The sequence below is a fragment of the Nuphar pumila genome, chromosome 12, assembly GCF_984573655.1.
Source record: "Nuphar pumila chromosome 12, dmNupPumi1.hap1.1, whole genome shotgun sequence".
Taxonomy (NCBI): Eukaryota; Viridiplantae; Streptophyta; class Magnoliopsida; order Nymphaeales; family Nymphaeaceae; genus Nuphar; species Nuphar pumila.
In genome coordinates, this window is record NC_143260.1 from 35,036,428 (window position 1) to 35,058,891 (window position 22,464).

The window sequence follows — 22,464 nt, forward strand, 5'->3', positions numbered from 1 at the left end:
CTAAATTGTGCAACCTTCAGTCCAGCAGGTTTACAATATTAGTCAAGTCCCATAGGGTGTATTTGCATCGCAGGATAAATGACATGCAGGCAGAATGTGTTGCGTTTGTCTTGGACTGGACAGTCTTGGGGTGCAACTGCAGATACTTTATAAAGTATCACACATAGGGGTGTCAACAGGTCGTGTTTGGTTGGAACCCAGGTAGAACCAGACCTGGCCCCAATGTTTGGGTATAGTATTGGATTTGGACTCAAATCTAATCGGACTTACTATGAGAGAAACCATACCCGAACACAATAAGAAATACATGGACCAGACCCAGGCCATACCTGCTAAATAATAATTTTTTATCATTTTTACATTGAAAAAATGTGGGTCTTAATCGGAACTCGGGTTGGGCCCGGTATCAAATTTTACAAATTATACCCGACTCTATGTATTAATTGGACCTACAGGTTTGGACCCGGGTCTTAATTGAGTCTTCTTGTTTATCACCACACCCCTAATCACACAGGATATGTTAGAGTGCTGTCTTGGACGCCATTCACCTTGTGTATCAAAACAACACCCGGGCAAGGACTGGTCTGTCTCACCAGAGTGCGTCCCGTGATTCAAACGTCCTCAGTGCCTATAAGTGGAACCATCAGACCCTTTTCATCTTACTGTCAAGCTCTGTTTGAGAGCATTGCATGAGAAAGACAAATATTTGTGCACCTAACCTTGCATCTTGGGGACAGGGCTTGTCAGGTATGGGACCCGAGACCTGGGTGCTTAATGCACAAACTTTTGTAAAATCATATTGCACCCGATCCGGACTCGCTTTGGAGATGCCCTTGTTATTTGGGAGCATTTGTCTTTAGGAATGCAAACGGTTTGGATTCGGATTAAATATCTATCTGTTTATCAAAATTGTTAGTATAGTTTGGATCAATGTTGCCAGAATCGGTACTGGGTTTGAAACGGTTTTCAAAATGATTCAGAGAATCTAATGACTCAGACTTTGAACCGAAATCGAGCTGAATTGGTCAATTTTTCACCATCAGATGACACATAGGCCGATTCGACATGATTCTGACAAAGTTGATTTGGATTTGATTAACAATTTGGTTCAGATTCGGTATAGAGTATTACATCCGAATCCGACAGAGATCTAAAACTTAACACAGGTTCGGGCTACATTGGACCATATAATTTAAACTTATTTAAAATGTATAATTTCACTTACAAGTACATGCACACATGACACTAAGATCAGTCAGGTCGGATTTGATATAGGCCAAAATTACAGCTCGGCCCTGACTCAAATGTTAATCAGGTCGACCCTAAAACTTTGGGTTTGAAATTTTAGTCCAGTACCTTCATATTCATTACATAACCTGATCCATCAACAACTCTATTCAAAAGTTACAAGGAACCAACATGATGCAATGATAAGGAGGATCGCTCCTGAACCCTACAAAAATTGATACCTTAGTGCAGCTACGAAACTAAAGAGCTACGAGAAGTCAGGAAAATAACAGAAAATTGCATGAAAAATAACTAAAATGATCAAGACTCCATTCATTAGGCTCCCCTTTACTTCTTTACAATATATATATATATATATATATATATATATATATAGCAAACAATAGGGAAACCCTAAAAACACTAATCTTACTAAGAATCTAAAACAGATTCAAAACTCAACTAAGATCTGAATAAGATCCAAAAACCAATATCCAGCAAGTTAAATTAAAAAAAAAACACAGATAATTAAGACGAGCCCAAATGAATCCTATAGACCCAATTGCTATCTCTCTCCCGCTCCAGTGTCACAACATCAACTCCTTGAAATGCCAAATTCACCTTAAGGACAAGTAGAACTCTCAAACAACTTATAGAATTCACTTGTTTGGATGACATTCACTATAAGGTTTGACCTCTAACTCTAGGCAATTCTTTTCATCTTTTAGCTGTTCTTGCTTTGGCTTTTTAGCCCCTTTTTTAGATCGTTACTTTCGGGTTTTGAACTCGAGACATGTAAATTTCTCCGCTACCAAATATTCGATGTCCAACCAATACACCATAAAACCTTAGGGTGATTAAGATGGGTAAAGTCAAAGCTCTCAAGGCGATCACGATTCTAACAATATTTGACCAACATGAATATAATTACCCAACTTGGGAAATGTACATGTACTTGATTAAATTTGGCATGTTTGTGCACAATGAAGAAGTTTATCATGTATAAAATGAGTTGCAAAACAGGTGGGATATGGGTTGGTTCAGCCTTTTACCTCCCTTGCACCCGTTCTTGCAAAGTACAAAAAAAACAAAAAAAAGGTCCAATTCTGAATTGGATCTGACTCAGATCACATAATGGTCTCCATAACCAAATTTGATCTGGACATCTATGATACCCGATCCACTGAAAAGGGAACTCTATGCTAATTTCATGTAGAAAATATAAAATGGATCTGGTTAGACCCAATCCGTTGTTATATGCTACTTTGTATGGGATCCGAATCCAAATAGACCTGACCACAAATGTTCCGGATCTGGATCATGTTCGGTTGGCCTGAACCAAGACCCAGATTCACCCCCTACCAATCAGCGACTCCACCAATCAACTCGGTGCCGAAGGCCAATAGGGTGACGCTCTTATTCCGATGACCATACCCATACTAAACGAAATGACGAAAATACCCCTGAGTTGACGACGCCTTATTTGACTCCCACTTGATCCCTAGCCGAGCCTTCCGAAAATCTCTTGCTTTGCTTTGTGGGGTTTGCTTGCAGGGCCGTCTCCCTCGCCGATCCTTCGTTGGGTGTCGCCGTTTCGAAGGTATTCTTCCGTATTCATGCCAAAATCAAACCGAAATAGAACTCCTTTGTCCTTTTTTTTGAGCTCTTTTTTGGTTATATTGGTTGCTATTTGATCCATGTTTCTTGTTTCCCCATTTTTTGGCATCAGATAGAGATGATATGATTTGGGTTTGATTTGATTTGATGAGATCTTCATGATAGCGTTTAGTTTTGTGCATAAAGGGTGGCGTTTACATGTGTTTTTTACTTAATCTAAATGCATAGATGTGATCTCTATGCTTTATTTAGTAGAAAATATGTATTGGTTTAAACATTTTTCATGTTTAGATATGTTTTTATCTGAACTAAAAAAATCACTGGTTGATATTACAGCAAAAACTTGATTGACTAAAAATTAAGAATTCCTTTTAAATTGATTCTATCCAATGGATGGTTCTTAGTGAATAATCAATGATAAACACATCTACAGGTTTAGATTAAGCATTGAGCACATGCAAGTACGTTTTGTAAGAGGGTATGGGATGGTCTAGGAGATAAATAGTTTGGAACTTACCAGTGTTATAAAAAATGCCCCTTGAGGCGCAAAAGGCTCGCCTTGCCTTGAGGCACGGATCTCTGTGCCTGAAGGCGCAAGCCTGAGGCATGAGGCGCACAAAAAAACAAGATTTTTGTAGGTTAATCTCATATATTTTCCAGTTATTTCAGTTATGTAATCAGTTTCTTAGTATATTTTAACTTTTTTTGGTTAATCTCATATATTTTCCAGTTTTAATCTGTTTTTATATGTTAAAGTAACATATAAAAGTAATTTACTTTTATATGTTAATCTCATATTTTTTAGAATAATCTCATATATTTTAACTTTGGTAGGTTAATCTCATATATTTTCCAGTTATTTCAGTTATGTAATCAGTTTTTTAGTATATTTTAACTTTTGTTGGTTAATCTCATATATTTTCCAGTTATGTAATAAGTTTTTATATGTTAATCTCATATTTTCTAGAATAATTTCATATATTTTAACTTTTGTAGGTTAATCTCATATATTTTCCAGTTATTTCAGTTATGTAATCAGTTTCTTAGTATATTTTAACTCTTGTTGGTTAATCTCATATATTTTCCAGTTATGTAATCAGTTTTTTATTTACTTTTATAAGTTAATCTCATATTTTTAGAATAATCTCATATATTTTAACTTTTGTAGGTTAATCTCATATATTTTCCAGTTATTTCAGTTATATAATCAGTTTCTTATTTTATTTTAACTTTTGTTGTTTAATCTCATATTTTTTAGTACTTATTTGAGATTTTCTATTTCTTATTGGTTGTTATTTCATCAATAAAGCATTTCTTTATTTATTTGTATTTTTATATATTTTTTTATATATATTTTTAAAGTTTTTAAGTTTTTTTTTGAGGCTTACGCTTTACACCTCGAGGGTTATGCCTCGCCTCGGTTTTTGGTGGAGCGCCTCACTACGCCTCAATGCTTTTCACAACACTGGAACTTACACATTACTCTTTCTATATATATGTAGATGGTTGGAGTGCTAATTCATAAAAGGCTAAAAAGTAAACATATTACATTTAATGTCTTATATGCTAAACTACAATGGCCAAGAATTAGGGCAATAAATCTTCATTGTGGCATCCAACTGTTGTGCTACTGCTTCTTTACATTCTTGGCGCCAATTGCTGCATCACAAAGCCAATGATCGTGAAGGTAGATCATCATCATCCTGAGAAAACAATTTATGGCAGTCTTGCCTTGCATCGTTGCAATATTCTTTTTCTTTGAAGTGCTTTGAGCTAAAAAAAAACATCCGCAAGAAAGGTGGCTGAAATATCTAGAAAACAACATGGATGTACTACACATTCATTGTGACTTGTAATATGCAATTTAAATATATGCAATCCGCCTATAATATAATGATGACAAAACAAACATCACAACATATTTGGATCATGATCAACGTTCTCCACGTCGTCGATGCCCCATTAATAAATCTAAAATAATATATAACCAATTAACCTCCAAATAAAATATACATATTCATTCAATGTCACATCCACACACACATAACAATTCAATATCACATCTACATACACAAACACACATAACAAATTAAAAAAGAAAAACAACAAATGCACATAACTTAAGTAAACTAAAAAGTCATGTCCACCAAAATAGTCAATACAAGTCCAAGGAGTCAAAGACTCTAATACATAGTCAATACATATCCCAAAAGATGGTAAGAAAAAGAAGAAATCTGGTTATTTGAATGAGATGATGAAGTTGTAAGTCTATCATCAGCAGAATCATCTTCGTCATCAACATATTGCCCTTATTCTTTAGTTTCTCCAAAACCAGCTTCATCATCTTCTTCTTCAACTGTCCTGGCTTCCCTTTTCCCTTCCCAAAGTTCACACTCTTCTTCCTCTTTCCCTTTGTGGAATGAATGGTCGGATCCTCCTTATCCTTTGCTGCACCAGTTGCCTTTTCAACATCATGTGAGGGATGTATCATCGTTATAGGCCATGTCATCATCATTTGGCCACTCATTTTTTTCATCTACTTCCCTCGATATGATCAAGTTGATGTTTCCTTCGCTTATTCTTTCTTTGTATTTTTGCCTCAATTTTTTATTATACACTAAATCATTTAACTTTTTATGCAATAATTTGTTCCTCTTTTTGATATCTATTTGCAAAAAAAAAATCTTCAAGTTAAAAAATTTAATATATATATATATATACATATATACATATATATAATGTCTATATGAATGAATAATGTTAAGATTCACTAAAGTAATTTGAAAATTTTGATTACCCCTCAAAAGTACTCCAATTACGCTCACAACTAGAAGTACAACAAGTGATGCCAAGAACTTGAATAACAAGTTTTGCAAGTGCGGTCACCCTATGCCATAAGCACTCCAACACTCAGTTAAATGAAATAAAAAGAATATGAAATGGATAAGTAATTAAAAATAAATCAAAAGTTTCTATATAATAAATTAAAAAAATATAACACTAAATTACTTGGTAAATATTATTTTCTCTTTTGTTTTGCCATCTCTAAGCCAAAAGGTCTAGTAGCATTAGCATAACTGTGTAACTAGTCATAGATATCACTTCGGTCTTGAATGTTTGGAACAATCAGATCAATACATTTGTACAATCCACCTTTAATTTCAAGATTTTTCTCTATATTCTTGTACTCATAATATAGTGTTGGATTAAGGTATAATCCAGTTGCATGTAATGGTTGATCTAATTGTAACTTCCATCTTCTATTCACTATATCCCAAATAGGATGATATCATGTTTCCTTGTGCTTCAAGTTTACCTATCAAGTAATAAGAGCCACAAATCAATGCATAAAAACAAAATCAATGAAAATAATTAATTTAATAAATTTAATATAACTTATAAATTATAATATATCTTTATTTGCTCTTTTGCACAATTTATTTTCTCATATATGTATTCCGTGGCTGACTTTTCTTCATTATCAACCAAGCAAAGCACATCAACTAAAGGACCCATTATTCTGCAAGCTTGACTTACACTCTTCTAAAATTCAGTTTGTAAAATTATTCTCTAACACCTCCTCCCACCAACAGTAGTTACAATATTATCCTTGAGCCACTCCTCCCCTAGAACCATAGATCTTAACTCCTTTTGTGATTCACGTAAGCTCTGAAGAGTCAAAAAGCTAGTGGCAAAACACGTCACGACTAATCTATATAGCTTTTTTTGTATAATTTCTCATCCAATGCAATGATTAGCCATGACCATATATATACCACAAACTCCTTTGTTTTTTTGAAAGCACCTTTCAGTTCATGTAATTCTCTTATGTCCTCCAACATCAAATCAATGCAATGCACAATGCACGAAGTCCAATACAAATGAGGGAACTCAATCATCATCTTACCTGCCTTGACATAATTCAAGGCATTGTCTGTGATCACTTAAACTATGTTTTTTAGGCCCACCTCTTTAACTACATCATATAACAACTTGAATTGTAAGTTTGCATCTTTTCCATGCTTATATGCATCCACTAACCTCAAAAACATCGTTTCTAAAGGACAATAAACAAGAAAGTCGATGAACATCCTTTACTTTGTGTTTGTCTACCCATTTGACATTATAGAGCACCCATATTTAGCCCAATGTTGCTTGTATGATGTTAAAAATTTATTTGTTCTCGCTACTTCAGTAATGGCTCTCGTAGCTCATGATATGATGACGCCTTCATTCCAGGGCCAAACTGCCCTATTGCTTCGGTCATTGTTTGAAAACTGAGCAATCTTGCAGCATTGAATGCAATCTAAGCCTCGTAAAACCACCTACTGATGTACTAGCATACGCATTCTCTTTCTTCCTTATATCGGTTTTTATGGTTGTTTGTTTTGTCCTTACGACCCCTAATGATTGCTTTTTCTTCTCTAAATCGGTTCAAAAATATACATCTAGTGGTCCTATGGGCTCTGGAGGTCTCATCCCAAAGCCACTTGCTCTGGATGCCTCTACTTCCATTTATGATCCTTCACTTGAAATCATATTAGCCGATCTTCCCTCATATATTGTGATTCTTTTATTCTTTTCATTCCTTTTTATCTTGGAATCATTCATATAGTCAAAAACATTTTTTTATCTCCGGTGTTACTCGACCACATGCTTTACAATTGTCCCTATGCCAAGTAGATGTTGCTTGATTCTGAATATCCCTCCATAATATGTTTCAAGGCAAAGGTCACATTCTTGTTTTTTGCAAAAAGCCCACTCCCATGTTAGGTCCTTTGACTTCCTCCTAAACCTCATGATTTGTGTTTCATTGTGACCAGGTGCACAACTGATATTGATATTGGGAGTATAAGCCATGGTTGTCAGTCGAGGAAGCGGGAGCGGGAAGCGATACGGGAAGTGGGAAGCGTGGGATGACTTAGAAGCGAATCACGAACCGTCTCGGAAGCGACCTAGGAAGCAAACCGTAAGCGACCTAGGAAGCAAAAAAATAAAAAAAATAAAAAAAAGGAAAAAAGAGGGAAGCGCACTTCCCATAAAAGGGAAACGTTCTTCTCATTTATAGGAAACACGCTTCCCAAAAAAATAGGACGCTTCCCCATGCATTTCGTAAGCGCGACGTTTCACGCTTCCGAAATGCGTATCGGGGAAGCACACTTTCCCTATTGTATAGGCGCTTCTAGTAACTTTGGTATAAGCACTTGCACTAGCTAAAGAAGAAGACTCCATTGACATTAGTGATGATAAGACCATACAAAATAATCTTAGCGATAATGAAGCAGAGGAAGATAACAATCTTCCTCATCCTCCTATCTATCAAGAGATTGATGATAGAGCAAACAAAGAACCTATCACCTATACACAGAGAGATAAAAACAATTTTAAAAGTGCTATAGAAAAATATAATGAAACAACTACATTAAGTAGTGAAAGTTCGCAAAGAAAAGAGAGAAATAGGAAACCCCCTCTAGATTCATATCCTATGACTCCTCTCCCAAACATAGAGCCTGCCTTAGTGCCATTCACTTTTACGTAGAACCAAGAAATTTTAAGAAGCCGAAAAGTAAGATGAATGGATAGCGACTATGGAAAATGAAATTAAGGCTCTTAGAAATGCTAAAACATGGGAATTTCAAGATCTTTTCAAAGGTAAGAAAACTATAGGGTGTAGATGAGTTTTAAGGTTAAAACCAAGAGTGATGAGACTCTTGAACGATATAAAGCTCGTCTAGTCGCTAAAGGTTATGGTCAAGAATATAGGGTAGAATACGATGAAACTTTTGCTCCTGTTGCACGTATGGTTACAATTAGGTGCCTTATTACTATTGCATCGATTAAAAAATGGAACACATACCAAATGGATGTTAAAAATGTCTTTTTAAATGGAGATTTAAATAAAGAAGTTTACATGGATGCTCCCCTTGGAATGAATTGTCCTAATGGAAAAGTTTTTCATTTACGAAAAGTCCTTTATGGTCTAAAGCATGGTTTTAAAACTCGCCGAGTCAACTCGGTGACTCAGCTGACTCGGCTCGGCTCAGCCCTCCAATGAGTCAACTCGGCAAGCTGAACTCGTTCTGCGAAAACTCGGCCTGACTCGGGTTTACTCGGGCGAGTTTTGGACACTTTTTTCTTTTTTCATTTTTCAAAGGCCATGGGCATTTTTTTCATATGTAAGTGTTCATTTTTCAAAGAACAAATAGCATAATAACAATAGGCTTACCAACTTAATATAAAATCACAAAATTAGTAAAAGTCAATCAAATTTCACATGTCCATCATTCATTCCTTTTGGTAGCTCCAGGTAAGGAATCAAACCCAGTACCCCTCAATGAACATAGAGTGAATCCACTAATCCAGCTAACATAACTGATCCCTCATGCAACCATCTCTGAGACCTACACAATAGTTGGCAGCTAGCCTATTCAAAACCAACAACATAAAATGCCCACATTTATCATTATAATATATATACATCACAGCATTCTCATTATCCAAAGCTTATATGCATTTATGTGCAGATATATAAGGCATGGTCCAATCAACTCTACATCAGAAACACACTTACAAATATCAAGATAAAGTTCAATGTTCCCAAAAATTTGCAAGGATTTTCTGAGGCCCTGCAACACAACAACTATGTCCATATATTCAGGATGTAAACCATGATCGAGCATGGCTATTAAAGTTCTTGAAGCTAGTAATTAAGTCATTCTTTATATATTGTCTTGAAAGACTTGCTCCTGCTTGTGTAGTTTCTTTAGTAAATGTGAGATTTGAATTAAGAGCAATTTTACTTGATGTTATTTTACTTATTAATCAATTAAACTAGTAATTAAGTCATTCTACAAACCTTTATATGTTTAAATGACATTTTATATATTGTCTTTGTTTTAAAATCAAAAGTTAACAAAACCTGGTCCGAGTCACCGAGTTGACCCGCCGAGTCACGAGTCAATAAAGAACGAGTCGAGTTCCGAGTCACGGGTTTTAAAACCTTGGTCTAAAGCAAGCTCCCAAAGCTTGGTATGGCCGTTTTAACAATTTAATGACATAAAATGGATTTATCTTATGTTATACTGATACTGCCTTATTTGTAAAAAAATCTGATGCAGGAATCGTAATCTTGCTATTATATGTTGATGATATGTTAATTACAAGTGATGATATTAAGGGAATAAAAAGAATTGAGTCTGCACTGACTGAAAAACTTGAGATATCAGACTTAGGTTTTTTGACATACTTTTTGGGCATTGAGACTGTATTCTCTCATAGAGGATATTTTTTATCCCAAACTAAGCTTGCTTGTGAGATAATTGACAGGTCAGACATTACTGATGACAAAATTTGTGAAACACTACAAATTGTTGGATCTAAGTGAAAAAGGTGTATAGTGTTTTGGGTCTGGATCCTATACCAGACCCGAGTCCATTCCATTTATGTATAAGTGTATAATTTTAAGTGTGTTTTTTTATCTGGGTTCGGATATTTCACTAGACCCGACCCGACCCACTGTGTACACTTAAGTGTATTTATACAAAGCATTAGGTCACGATTTCTGATACACAGAAATCGTGACAGCCGCAGTTGCCCCCTTTGGACTTCTCGACTCGTCTCTCTCTCTTTCTCTCCCTCTCTCTCTTTGTTTTCTCTCTTAATGCAGGTACAAATGAAATTCTATCATGGTATCAGAGCATAGATCCATCTAGAGGCAAAAAAAAAACTCTGGCTCGTGACAACGATCACGTATTTGAGGTTTTCGCTTCTCTCTTTCTTTCTGTTCTTCTTTCTCTTTCGTCTCTTTTCTGTCCCTCTTTCTGAATCTTCCTGTGTACTCACATCTCACGTGAGTTTCATCTTTGTGAATCTGTGATTCACGGGGACTCTATTCACGTGAATCCAGATCGTGGATTGACTGCATTTCACGTGAACTGGTTCACGTGAAGCATCAGTTTTCTCCTAGATCGTGGGTTAACAACTTTTCACGTGAACTGATTCACGTGAAACATTAAATTTTATTTCTGTTAATCATTTGATCCTCTTTTACTCCATCTTTTCCAAAGTCTCTCTGCATATTCGGATGCTATAATACTTCCCTTTGATTCCTTGTGTTCTGTTGCGCATTATTATTCTTGATTATCCTTTGATTCCTTGTGTTTTGCTGTGCATTATTATTCTTGATTATCCTTTGATGTAAAAAACAAAAACAAAAAGGGGATACTTAATATGTGATTACCTTTTCGCGCAAGCCCCTTTTGGTGCACAAAAAAGCCCAAGTTTCTCCATTTTCTGCATTTAACAGTCTGTTATTCTATGCCAGCTGTAAAAAAAAGGTGTTGGGCGAAGGTTAAACATTTTTGTCTGTTGATTCTTATTTTCTATGGATCCCTATCACCCTCAATCAAATCTTTCTTCAAGTTTTCTCAACCAGCTTGTTTCTGAGAAGTTGAATACCTTAAATTTCTTGATCTGGAAGAGACAAATTATTCCTTTCATAAGGAGTCAAGGTCTCTTAGGTCACCTTGATGAAACCACTCCAGTTCCACCAGAATTTAGCCCGAGAGAAGAAAAAGATGATAAAGGGGCGAGTTCAATCGTGTATGTCAAAAATGTTGAATTTCTCAATTGGGAAAGAAAGGACCAATCAGTTGTTGCATACATCACATCCACCCTGTCTAAGAAATCCTTCTTGCCATTCCTGACAATTGTACAACTCTACAACTCTGGGAACGATTGGTTCAAACGTATTCGCAGGTTTCTCAAGCAAGAGTAGTTTTTCTAAAAAGGGAATTTCAGTTGTTAAGGAAAGATTCCATGACCATCATGAAATATTTGAACAAAATGAAGACCATCACAGATCAACTTGCAGTTATAGGGTGTGCTGTTAGTGACAATGACATGGTGCAACAAACCCTTAGTGGATTGGGATCTGACTACACTATGATAGTCACTTCACTATTGTGTCTCTCTGTTCTTCCTACCTTTGATGAGCTACGAGCAAAATTGATCCAGTATGAAATGGCTCTGAAGGGATTCTCTGAAGAAACTCATAATCATTCAAATTCTCAAGAAGTTTTTGCTACAGGAGTGACTTATGGTAGAGGATGAGGACGAGGATGACAAGGGCGAAGTGGACACGGAGGGCGTGGTTTACTTCCCACTCCAAACATGTTTACTCATGCGCAGAGAACAAGATTCATTCCTACTTGCTTCCTTTGTAACAAAAAGGGACATATCAAGGCGAATTGTTGGCATAATCTAGAGAATAAAGGAAAGAGTCCACAGATAGAAATCAAGAGAAAGTTCATAAATACCAGAGACAATGGAGAGATTAAAGATTTGCTGATATCTGCCTTGTCAGAGTTAAAATTGAAGCAGAGTGATGAAGGCACTTGGTTTGTCGATTCTGGGGCAGCGACTCATGTGACAGGCGATGTAGGTAAAATTTCTAATCGTATTCCTTATTTTGGAAAAAATAAGATTGTCACTGGAGATGGATCCCACCACTCTGTTTCCCATGTTGGAAAGACTGTCATCCCCATGTCACATTCAACTCTTACTCTTTTCGACGTTCTTCATGCCCCTGACACTAAGAAAAATATTGTCTCTGTCTCCAAACTTATTGATGTTAATAATGCTTCAGTTGAATTCACTCCCTTCTCTGTGCAGGTCAAGGACCTACGCACGAGGGAAACATTCGCTGAAGGAAAGAGACGAGGCAACATGTATGTCTTTGAAGAAGCTCCATGTCGTGATGTTCGCCCTTCTCACCTGATTTCAAAGCCTTCATCAGAGTCATGTTCATCCTCTTCTGCTAGTGTTTTTAGTATCTCTGAATGTAATAAGCCATCCTTATGACATATTAGGTTAGGACATTGTGGGAGTCATTTTATTGAGAAACTTGTTTCTAATAATCTCATTCCAAAAGAAAGTCTTAAAAGGGATGAGAGCAATCATAAATGTTCCAGTTGTCTTTTATGCAAGAGTCATCTATTGCCTTTCCATTCAATTAATAAGAGAGCTTCTAAACCTTTTGAGATCATTTGTTCTGATGTGTGGGGACCCGCCCCAATTGTCTCTGGGTCTGGATGCAGATATTATCTAATCTTTGTTGATAGCTATTCTCGATACACTTGGATATATTTCATTAAAAATAAGTCAGAAGTCTTCTCTTTGTTTCAAAATTTCTTTTCCTTGGTCAAAAATCATATTTCTGAGTCCATTCAGTTTTTTCAATGTGATGGAGGTGGGGAATTTTCATCCCATGATTTTATTTCTTTTCTTCGAGATAACGGAATAGGAAGAAGAGTGTCCTGCCCTCACACTTCTCAACAAAATGGGATTGCTGAACGAAAACATAGACATATCGTTGAAAGTGCCATGAGTATGCTTCATGACAACAATCTTCCTACCAACCTATGGACAAAAGCCTTTTATTCTGCCGTGCATGTGATAAATAGATTGCCGATGGTCATTCTGGAAAATAAGTCTCCTTATCACTGCCTCTTTGGAGCTCATCCTAGTTATCATGATCTGCGTGTTTTTGGATGTGTTTGTTATGTGCATGTTGATCGGTCCCTGAGAAACAAGTTTCAAGACAAGGCTCAAAAGTGGAGGTTTGTGGGATACGCAGATTACTACAAAGGATATAGGTGTTATGATCCCACCAACAAACTTATCAGAATCTCAAGAAATGTTGTCTTTGATGAACAAAATTTTGATGACAAAGCTGATGCAACGAATGTACCAACTGAAGTTTACTATCCTTGGTTGAGTTCAGAACTTTTTGCTAGCTCCAACGAAGCATGTTCACCAGATTGCGTGCAGCAAGAAAAAGAGATGTCTGAAAACACTGAGACGTCGGGGCCACAGAATTCAGAAAAAATACCTGGCAGATACAAAGGCATTGTCTATTCTAGACAGAGACCGATGACATCAAGCCATTCAGATCATACTTCAATAAGCAATCCGTCCCCTTCTCACACTCTTGAGATCAGAAAATCGAGCCACATACGACATCCCATTGACAGGTGGGTTAGCTATAACAACTTCTCCTTGGGTCTTCAGCTGATTTTAACTGCTCTCAATAAAGAAGATGAGCTCTCAATAAAGAAGATGAGCCCACTATGTACTACCAGGCAGCCACTTCTACCAAGTGGGTAGAAGTCATGAATGATGAAATGCAAGCTTTGCATGAATGCGGAACTTGAGAAGTTGTTCCTAGATCGCCTAACAAAAATGTTGTCGGATGTAAATGGGTCTACAAGATAAAGTACAAGCTAGATGGAACTATTGAGCGATACAAGGCAAGGCTCGTGGCAAAAGGATTCACTCAAGAAGCAGGGCAAGACTATGATGAGACTTTTAGTCTGGTTGTAAGAATGGGAACAATTCAGATTATTATCTCTCTGGCTGTTGAACATGGGTGGAAGTTAAGTCAGCTTGATGTAAAGAATGCCTTCTTGCATGGGGACTTGAAAGAGAAAGTGTATATGGAGCAACCTCCTGGATATCAAGAACAAAATTGTAAAACCCATGTGTGCAGGTTAAAGAGAGCTATCTATGGTCTGAAGCAAACATCTCGCTCTTAGTTTGATAGCTTCTCACTAGAGATTCAGAAACATGGATTTTCACGTTCCATGCTGGACCACACATTGTTCTTTTTCAGAAGCGAGACTGTGACCACTCTGTTATTAATTTATGTTGATGATATTGTTATCACAGGAAACTCTACGGTCCACATCCAAGAAGTGAAAGACTTACTAGGTCAGAGGTTCAAAATGAAAGATCTTGGAACTCTACGCTATTTTATTGGTGTAGAAGTTGATAATCAAACTCATGGTTTGACACTCACTCAACACAAGTACACCGTAGATGTTCTCCGCAAGGCAGGCATGAAAGACTGCAAACCTCTGGGAACTCCGAGTATCCTGCATCACAAACTTAGTGTCCATGATGGAGATATGTGTGATGATCCCACCAGGTATCGAAGCATAATAGGAATGTTACAGTATCTCACCTTCACTAGACCTGATATTCTTTATGCAGTCAATCAAGTATCTCAATTTATGCATGCGCCACGTACTGGACATATGAAAGCTGTTAAGAGGATCCTTAGATATCTGAAAGGGACTATTGGGGATGGATTGACATACTCACCACAATCATATGACAAAGATGAGCATGAGCTTACTGTATATTATGATGCAGACTGGGCTGGAGATCCTGATGAACGGAGATCTACATCAGGATATTGTGTCTTCATTGGAAGAAATTTAGTCTCTTGGAGCAGTAGAAAACAAAAAGCCACCGCCAGATCAAGTACTGAGGCTGAGTATAGATCTATGGTTGTTGCTACTTGCTACTGCCGAAGTCACATGGATCAGACATGTACTGACTGAAGTAGGAGAAAAGATCTCCCACACTACCTTGCTATGTGACAACCAAAGTGCTATTAACATGTCATTCAATCCAGTACATCACAGTCGTGCTAAGCACATTGAGATTGACCAACACTTTGTGAGATAGAAAGTTGAAGAAAAAGAGATTGAGCCTGAGTTCATCAATACCGAAAAACAAGTTGCGGACCTGTTTACGAAAGGGTTAACAAACGATCGTTTTTGGACACTCAAAGGCAAGTTGTGCATGGTCCATAACCATGATCAACTTGAGGGGGGGTGAAAAAGGTGTATAGTGTTTCGGGTTTGGATCCTATGCCAGACCCGAGTCCATTCCATTTATGTATAAGTGTAGAATTTTAAGTGTGTTTTTTATCTGGTTCGGATATTTCACTAGACCCGACCCGACCCACTGTGTACACTTAAGTGTATTTATACAAAGCATTAGGTCACGATTTCTGATACACATAAATCGTGACAGCCGCAGTTGCCCCCTTTGGACTTCTCGACTCGTCTCTCTCTCTTTCTCTCCCTCTCTCTCTTTGTTTTCTCTCTTAATGCAGGTACATATGAAATTCTATCACTAAGATGAAAATCGATGATGGGATTCCGTTGGATAATCCTACTCCTTACAGACAACTGGTTGGATCTTTGATGTATCTTAGCATCACCAAGCCTGATATATCTCACGCAATTCACATTGCCAGTCAATTCCAACATGCCCCTACATCAATGCATATGAGTGTCGTCATTCGCATTATCAAATATATTAAGGGGACAATAAATAAGGAAGTATTTCTTTCTTCATCCTCTGAATTAAATTTAATTGCATATACTGACTCTGATTGGGGAGGTGACCCAAATAACCGTCACTCCACCACTGGTTTCTTTATTTTTTTAGGAGAATCACTAGTCTCTTGAAAGTGCAAGAAGCAACAAAAGGTATCATTGTCCTCTACCGAAGTTGAGTATAGAGCCATGGCATCTACAACCATGAAAATAGTATGGATTCAGCGTTTGCTAGAAGATATGGGAGTTCATATTCAAGAACCAACAAAACTATGCTGTGACAATAAGAGTGCGATATACATTACTAAGAATCATACATTTCATGAGCGCACAAAGCACATAGAGATGTACTGCCATTATGTTCGAGAAGAATATTTGAAGAAGGTTATCGATCTTCCATATGTGACATCTGAATATCAACTAGCAAACTTCTTCACCAAGGCGCTTTGCTCCCCCAGATTTAATTTTCTTTTGGGCAAACTTGCGGTCATCACACCGTAAGTTTGAGGGGTGGTGTTAAAATGTAATCTCTTGTGTGTGTATATATATATATATATATATATATATAGAGAGAGAGAGAGAGAGAGAGAGATTTGCATATATACCATGTATATATGCAAATCTCTCTCTATATATATAAATAAATATATATAGTAATTCTTGTAAAACCCGATAAAGGTATTTTCATCTTTTTTGTTTTGCGCATATTCCAATAGGAATATGTTGTACTTTTATTTTTATTTCTTTTCCTTATTTCTTTTTCCTTTTTGTTCAAACCTTGGGGGCCCCAATATAGTCGTTGGGCCCCTCCAATGGTCACATTTGTGACCGTTGGAGGGGCTCCAACGACTATGTTGGAGGCCCTTCCAAGGCCTCCTTTGGTTCCTTATAAATAGGGGTATTACTATTTCTCCTTGTTGTATGTATGCTTGAGAGCTCAAGCTCCTTCTCTTTTTGAATATAGATATTCTTTACATGCCATTGTGCATATTTGTGTTATTTTATGCCTTAATGCATATTTGTTCAAGTGTTATTTGAGTGCCTTTGTGCACATCTCTTGTGAGGTATTAGTGCTTGTATGTGTATTATCTCTTTGTAGACATTTTCACAGGTGGATCTGTTATAATCACGGACTAAGCACGGTAGTCGGTGCCTAGTCAGGAAAATTGGTACCCTAAAACATTATACCTAGGAATTCATTCGATTCCAAGTTTTCCTGGGCCGACTAGGCGCCTTGTTGTGCCTAGTTGGTGTTTTCTAACTACTTCAATATGCTGATCTTGCATGTGTAAAGGGATAACTGAACCCTTTTTTGTTGCTACTGATTGCTCTTACAACTCCCTTCTTGTTATCCCTCTCTTTTTAATTCAAAATTACATATTTCATGCCTTCTTGAAAAAAATTTGTGCACTACTTTCAAAGTCCTTGGAGTTTTGACACTTGTAAGATGATAAATGAGATTTATACATAGACGAGAGATGCACTCCCGGTGAAGGAGGGGCCTTGAAGTCTTCATGGGTCATTGTGTTACGATGCCAGAGGCAGGTTATCTGTTGTCAGATTTTATAGGGAACTACTGGTAATGGCATCCATCATGTACTTGTTCACTTGGTCAGTTTTATTACTAGCAGATATTGACTATAATGTTCTAAGGTGTGGACCAGTTGGTGGCCTAGTGTAATAGCAAGTTTGTTTCTGGCTTTTGGGAGCAACTTTTAGTTGAGTGGTATGTTTGTGGTGATAATTAACCACATATTATGTACAAAGCTGGATATCATAGATTGGAAAAGTTTAGAGGATGTTAACACTAAGGGTTCAAATTTTACATTGCCATTTTGGGAAATAAGACGGTGACAGCTCGTGTATTTATGAATAGGGTTCTCATCCTGAAGAAGCTTCTCTATATGTGTACTTTTACACCACCTATATTCCTGTATATCTGATAGAAAACTTCATAAATTATGATGACAACTGACCTATCTTTGGTAATCCAGCAGGCTAAAATTTTGTTATTTTTTCATGGCAATTAGAACATGGTAAGTACATGTTTCGTACTACCCTTTGGGGGTTTCTGTGGCCATTGGTTGTAAATAGTTATCATGACAAATTTTGTCTTCCTTGGCTTTAGCCATAGTGGAGCATTAGGTTCTCTTGTTGATGATTAAGCAATAAAATGGATGTGTTTTCTATACCTGGATTGATTTGGTGGGTGTCAGATGTTTTCGTTGCTTTGTTCAAAACTTCAAATAATGGAATATTGTGTTTTGATGTTCTGATATGTGCAAAGAAAAGCTTTTTCCCTAGCAGGCCTATGGATTTACCAAAAAGTTAGTCTGCAGTATTGGACTCTATCAAGGACTTTTTTAATAAATGTTGTCTGGGTTTAAGAGGCATTATGTTGGATTTGAAGGAAGAATCTTCTTTGTTGACTTTGGTTTTATCATAAGGAGAAAGAGTTGTATGTCATTACTAAGAGAGCGTAGGTGGTTGGTACTCTCACCTCCTAAGGTTGTTGAACGGGTGGGTAGAGAAGGCATTCAAGTCTCTTGTGGATATAGCAGCTCTAAAGAAAATTGGGGAATGGTTCTGCCAACTCCTGTTGACATCCCATATTGAAGCACAATTGCCGAAGTACTGTCATGTTTATAAAACTGCAAGTTCATCATGTATAAACTAAACACTAACAAGGTTCAAGATTTCAAAACATCACAAAAGGGTCTCTGTCTCACAGCTTTCATCTTATGCACATTTCATGAGATGTAATAAACTGGGAAGACAGCCTTGAGAGCTTCACCTGTAAATACGAGAGGCACAAAACTTTTATCAATAACTACAATATGAACATCTTAGACATGAGGTTTTATTGATTGGTAAAGCCTGATCCATATAGATACAACATATGGGGCCACTGTCACATCATAAGGAATGTTATATACTACAAAAGTAATCTGGTGTTTGTCAACTCAATGATGTTTAATCTGGAATGCAGTGTCCTGGCAAATTGAAAATATTTTGAACTCCTTATCCAGACATCATGTTCACTGATCTCATCAGCAATGGAGGGGCTTCTACAGAATGTTCCCTACTCTGGTGTTTGTCAATAATTTCTGTAGCAAATTGAAACTGCTAAGTCACTAGCTGCCATATGTTCTTTCCATGTTCTTTCAGACATTGAAAAATGCCATGATACATCTCTTCTGCATTATGCTAGGTGTTTTAGCCTTCTGGATTTTCTACTAACAGCAAAGTATGTGTAGCAATCTTTTCCTTTTTGCCTACACACTTGGGGCATCTTTTCTTCTCCTTTTATGTGAACTTGAGAAGATTGTGTGCTGCTATGGATATAGATATATATGTTTGCTCACTTGTTCTTTTATGATTTGAACGCAGCAAGTAGGGTATGGCAGCACATAAGATCGCTCATGCAACCTTGACTGGCCCAAGCGTCGTCAAGGAGATACTCATTGGCTTCTCACTTGGCCTGTTTGCGGGTGGGCTCTGGAAGATGCATCACTGGAATGAACAGAGAAAAACTAGAGCATTTTACGACATGCTAGAGAAAGGCACCATTAGTGTTGTGGTAGAAGAGTAAATGGGTCCTAATGTGGAACCTTGATCTTCCAGGAAATAATTGCTGTTATTGGCTGTATTGTTTTTGACATTCATTCATGCTTTGTTTGAAGGCATAATAAACTCATTATTGCAATTTGAATACTGACTTTTGACTTGTCATTTGTTCTTGCATCCTTTTGTTTTTACCCTCTTTCTGTTGTGTTTGTAAACCTCTCTCTCTCTATATATATATAATCACTAGAATATGAGAACTGAAAATATGAGAACTAATGTGTGAACCACAATTTTCATGAATTTTTTGTTTTTCTCTTGAATCTAACTGTACAGATGTGATCTGGATGCTCGGTTTTATAAGAATATGCTCTTGAATCGTCTGATTTTGATGCATAAATGAGATTTTTTTAAGGCTTCATAATCTTTATTAATATTCAAGCATTCAAAAATAATATTTTTCATCGAAAATACTCGATCCAATGGTTGATTCCTAGCAAGTTCACCATGCCAGATTTGCAAAAAAAGTGCTGATGATGCTCATATTTTTAGTTATCATATTCTAGTGATTATATATATATAATAACTAGAATATGAGAACTAATTATGAACCATTATTTTCATGGATATTTTGTCCTTTTCTCTTGAATCTAACCATATGGATGTGATCTACGGATTTATACGAATCCGCTCTTGAATCATCTGGTGATGCATAAAAGTGATTTTTTTAAGGTTTTAAAATCAATGGCTCACAATCTTCATAAATATTCAAAAATTACATTTTTTCATGGAAAATACATGATCCAATGGTTGATTCTTAGCAAATTCACAATGCCAAGCACATCCACATGGATGTAAATGCCCATATTTCTAGTTATTCTCTCTCTCTCTCTCTCTCTCTCTCTCTCTCTATATATATATATATATATATATATATACCCAGGGAAAACTTTTGCTGGCTGTAGGGAGTACACCTAGCTTTGACCTTGCTGGATGCCCCCATGAGTTTTGAACTTATGTCCAATCAACTTCGTGACATTCACATGCAGGCCGGCCTTTTTGGGCTATAAATCTTTCTTTTTATTATATAGTGAACTTTCTTGATATTAAAAATGTGTTATTAGAAGAAAAAACTGCACACATAATGAATACTTTGATAAAAAAGCTTCAAATTCATTTCCAGTTAAAACAAAATCAAGTTTTCCCTTTTTATGTCATTTTTTTCTACTTGCTTTTGTTGCTTCTTAATCGCTTCCCTATATACTTTTTTTGTTCCATATTTTGCCTGGGGAAACCGCTTCCGAAACCATCCCTGTGGGGAAAACTCCATGGCTAGAACCCTCACCCCCACAGCCTATGCTGGTTTTTGGCTTACGCCAGGGGTATCGCTTGCCGGAGTTGGGCTTAAGTGCTTGGTACTCCCAAGTATTTCTTAAACACTCTGCTTCTCGCTTTACCCTTTGTTAATCACTTCTTGCATCTGCTTCTTAGTTGGTAAATTATGGTCCAACTCATAAGCACCCGTCTTCAGCCAGTCAATTTTAATTGGTTCAATTACTAATCCAATTATCCTACCACAAAAAACCATCTATGACTCATATGGTTGATCCATATCTGTTTACTTGGGCGTGCCTGACCCAAGCAGTGTTGCAAATCAGGTTTTGTTTGATTAATGTAGAAAATAGCAACTCCCAAGGGGGGTTGGCCTAGTGGGTTGGGGTCTTGCTGCTAGACGGGCAGTCAAGGATCGATTCCTATGGTCACCACCCCTCTATGCAAGCCAATGCCTAGCATAGGTCCCCGGGGCAGGGGTCCTAGCCTCGGCATTTTACGTTGCCGGCACGATGACCGTAGGTACGACATGCTGAGCCAACACGTCCAGGTCATCCAGATGTGGTTTCTTTGGGTTATAAATCCAAAAATTGTAGAAAATGACAAAAACATGGTGTGACCATTTGATGTAAGCCAAATGCCCCCTAAAGTTGCAAATGACATTTTCATGGATCTGGATCAAATCCTATTGGCGGACAGATGTGTTCTTTTCCCTCAACATAAACAAAGAACGACTCAAGTAGACTCTACGGACCCAAATTGAATATTTCTTTCATTGTTCATTGTAATATAGTCTAGAGTTTACTCCTGATGTCCATATGATTTAGATGATGCTAATTTTTCATTATTTTATTTTATTTTTAAATCCTGACCTTGCAGATATGTCTACATGGTTTGTTTAGCAGAAATTAGCTTTTGGATCATCTTATGACAACACATAAACACGCCTTTGAAGATCAATGACACACAATGTTTTATATTTTCAAGACTGAAAATTGTATTTTCATATAGAAAACACAATCTAAGAACTGCTCGCTAAGAAATAAATCATGCTGAATACATCTATAGGGTTTGATTAACTAAACAGGTGTCGAGACATTACAGTTTAGCACCATCCATACTGTATGGACATTTAACCAATTAATCATATAACTAATACATTTCTTTCTAGCAAAAAATTTTAATGGTAAAATAACAACTCTTTATAGGGCTTTTACCATTTTGGTCCGTATTGCGGGTGGAAATTAACTCTCAACCCTGTTTTTGCAATTTTGTGAAGCGTCATGTTTTTTTTGAAATTTTCAGATTAAAAAAAAATGAATACCTGCTTCGATTTTAATGTAATTACAAAGACACACCTACCTTTTTTATTTTACAAATAGGCACCTAGGTTAAGAAAATAATTCATAAACAACCGCCTTAGTAGGAGGGGTGAATCAGTAAGGCAGGGTGGTTGTAGGGCCCAACCTCGGGTTTTCTCGGTTGGGCAGGGAAGAAGATTATGTTCACCCTAATTATCTCAGCTTAAAAGACT

At 36.9% G+C, this 22,464-nt stretch overlaps 1 protein-coding gene across 1 annotated transcript; it reads left to right on the forward strand.

Moving 5' to 3' along the window:
- Window positions 1–2,734: 2,734 nt before the first annotated feature.
- On the forward strand, window positions 2,735–19,766 carry LOC149820656 (cytochrome c oxidase subunit 5C-like). The gene is made up of 2 exons (XM_089983443.1): window positions 2,735–2,827; window positions 19,425–19,766. The coding sequence occupies exon 2, from the start codon at window positions 19,435–19,437 to the stop codon at window positions 19,624–19,626; it is 192 nt and encodes a 63-aa protein (XP_089839569.1). The 5' UTR covers window positions 2,735–2,827; window positions 19,425–19,434; the 3' UTR covers window positions 19,627–19,766.
- Window positions 19,767–22,464: the final 2,698 nt, after the last annotated feature.

Excerpts from the sequence above, each read along its gene's own strand:
- LOC149820656 (XM_089983443.1), top strand. The coding sequence starts at position 19,435 with ATGGCAGCACATAAGATCGCTCATGCAACCTTGACTGGCCCAAGCGTC.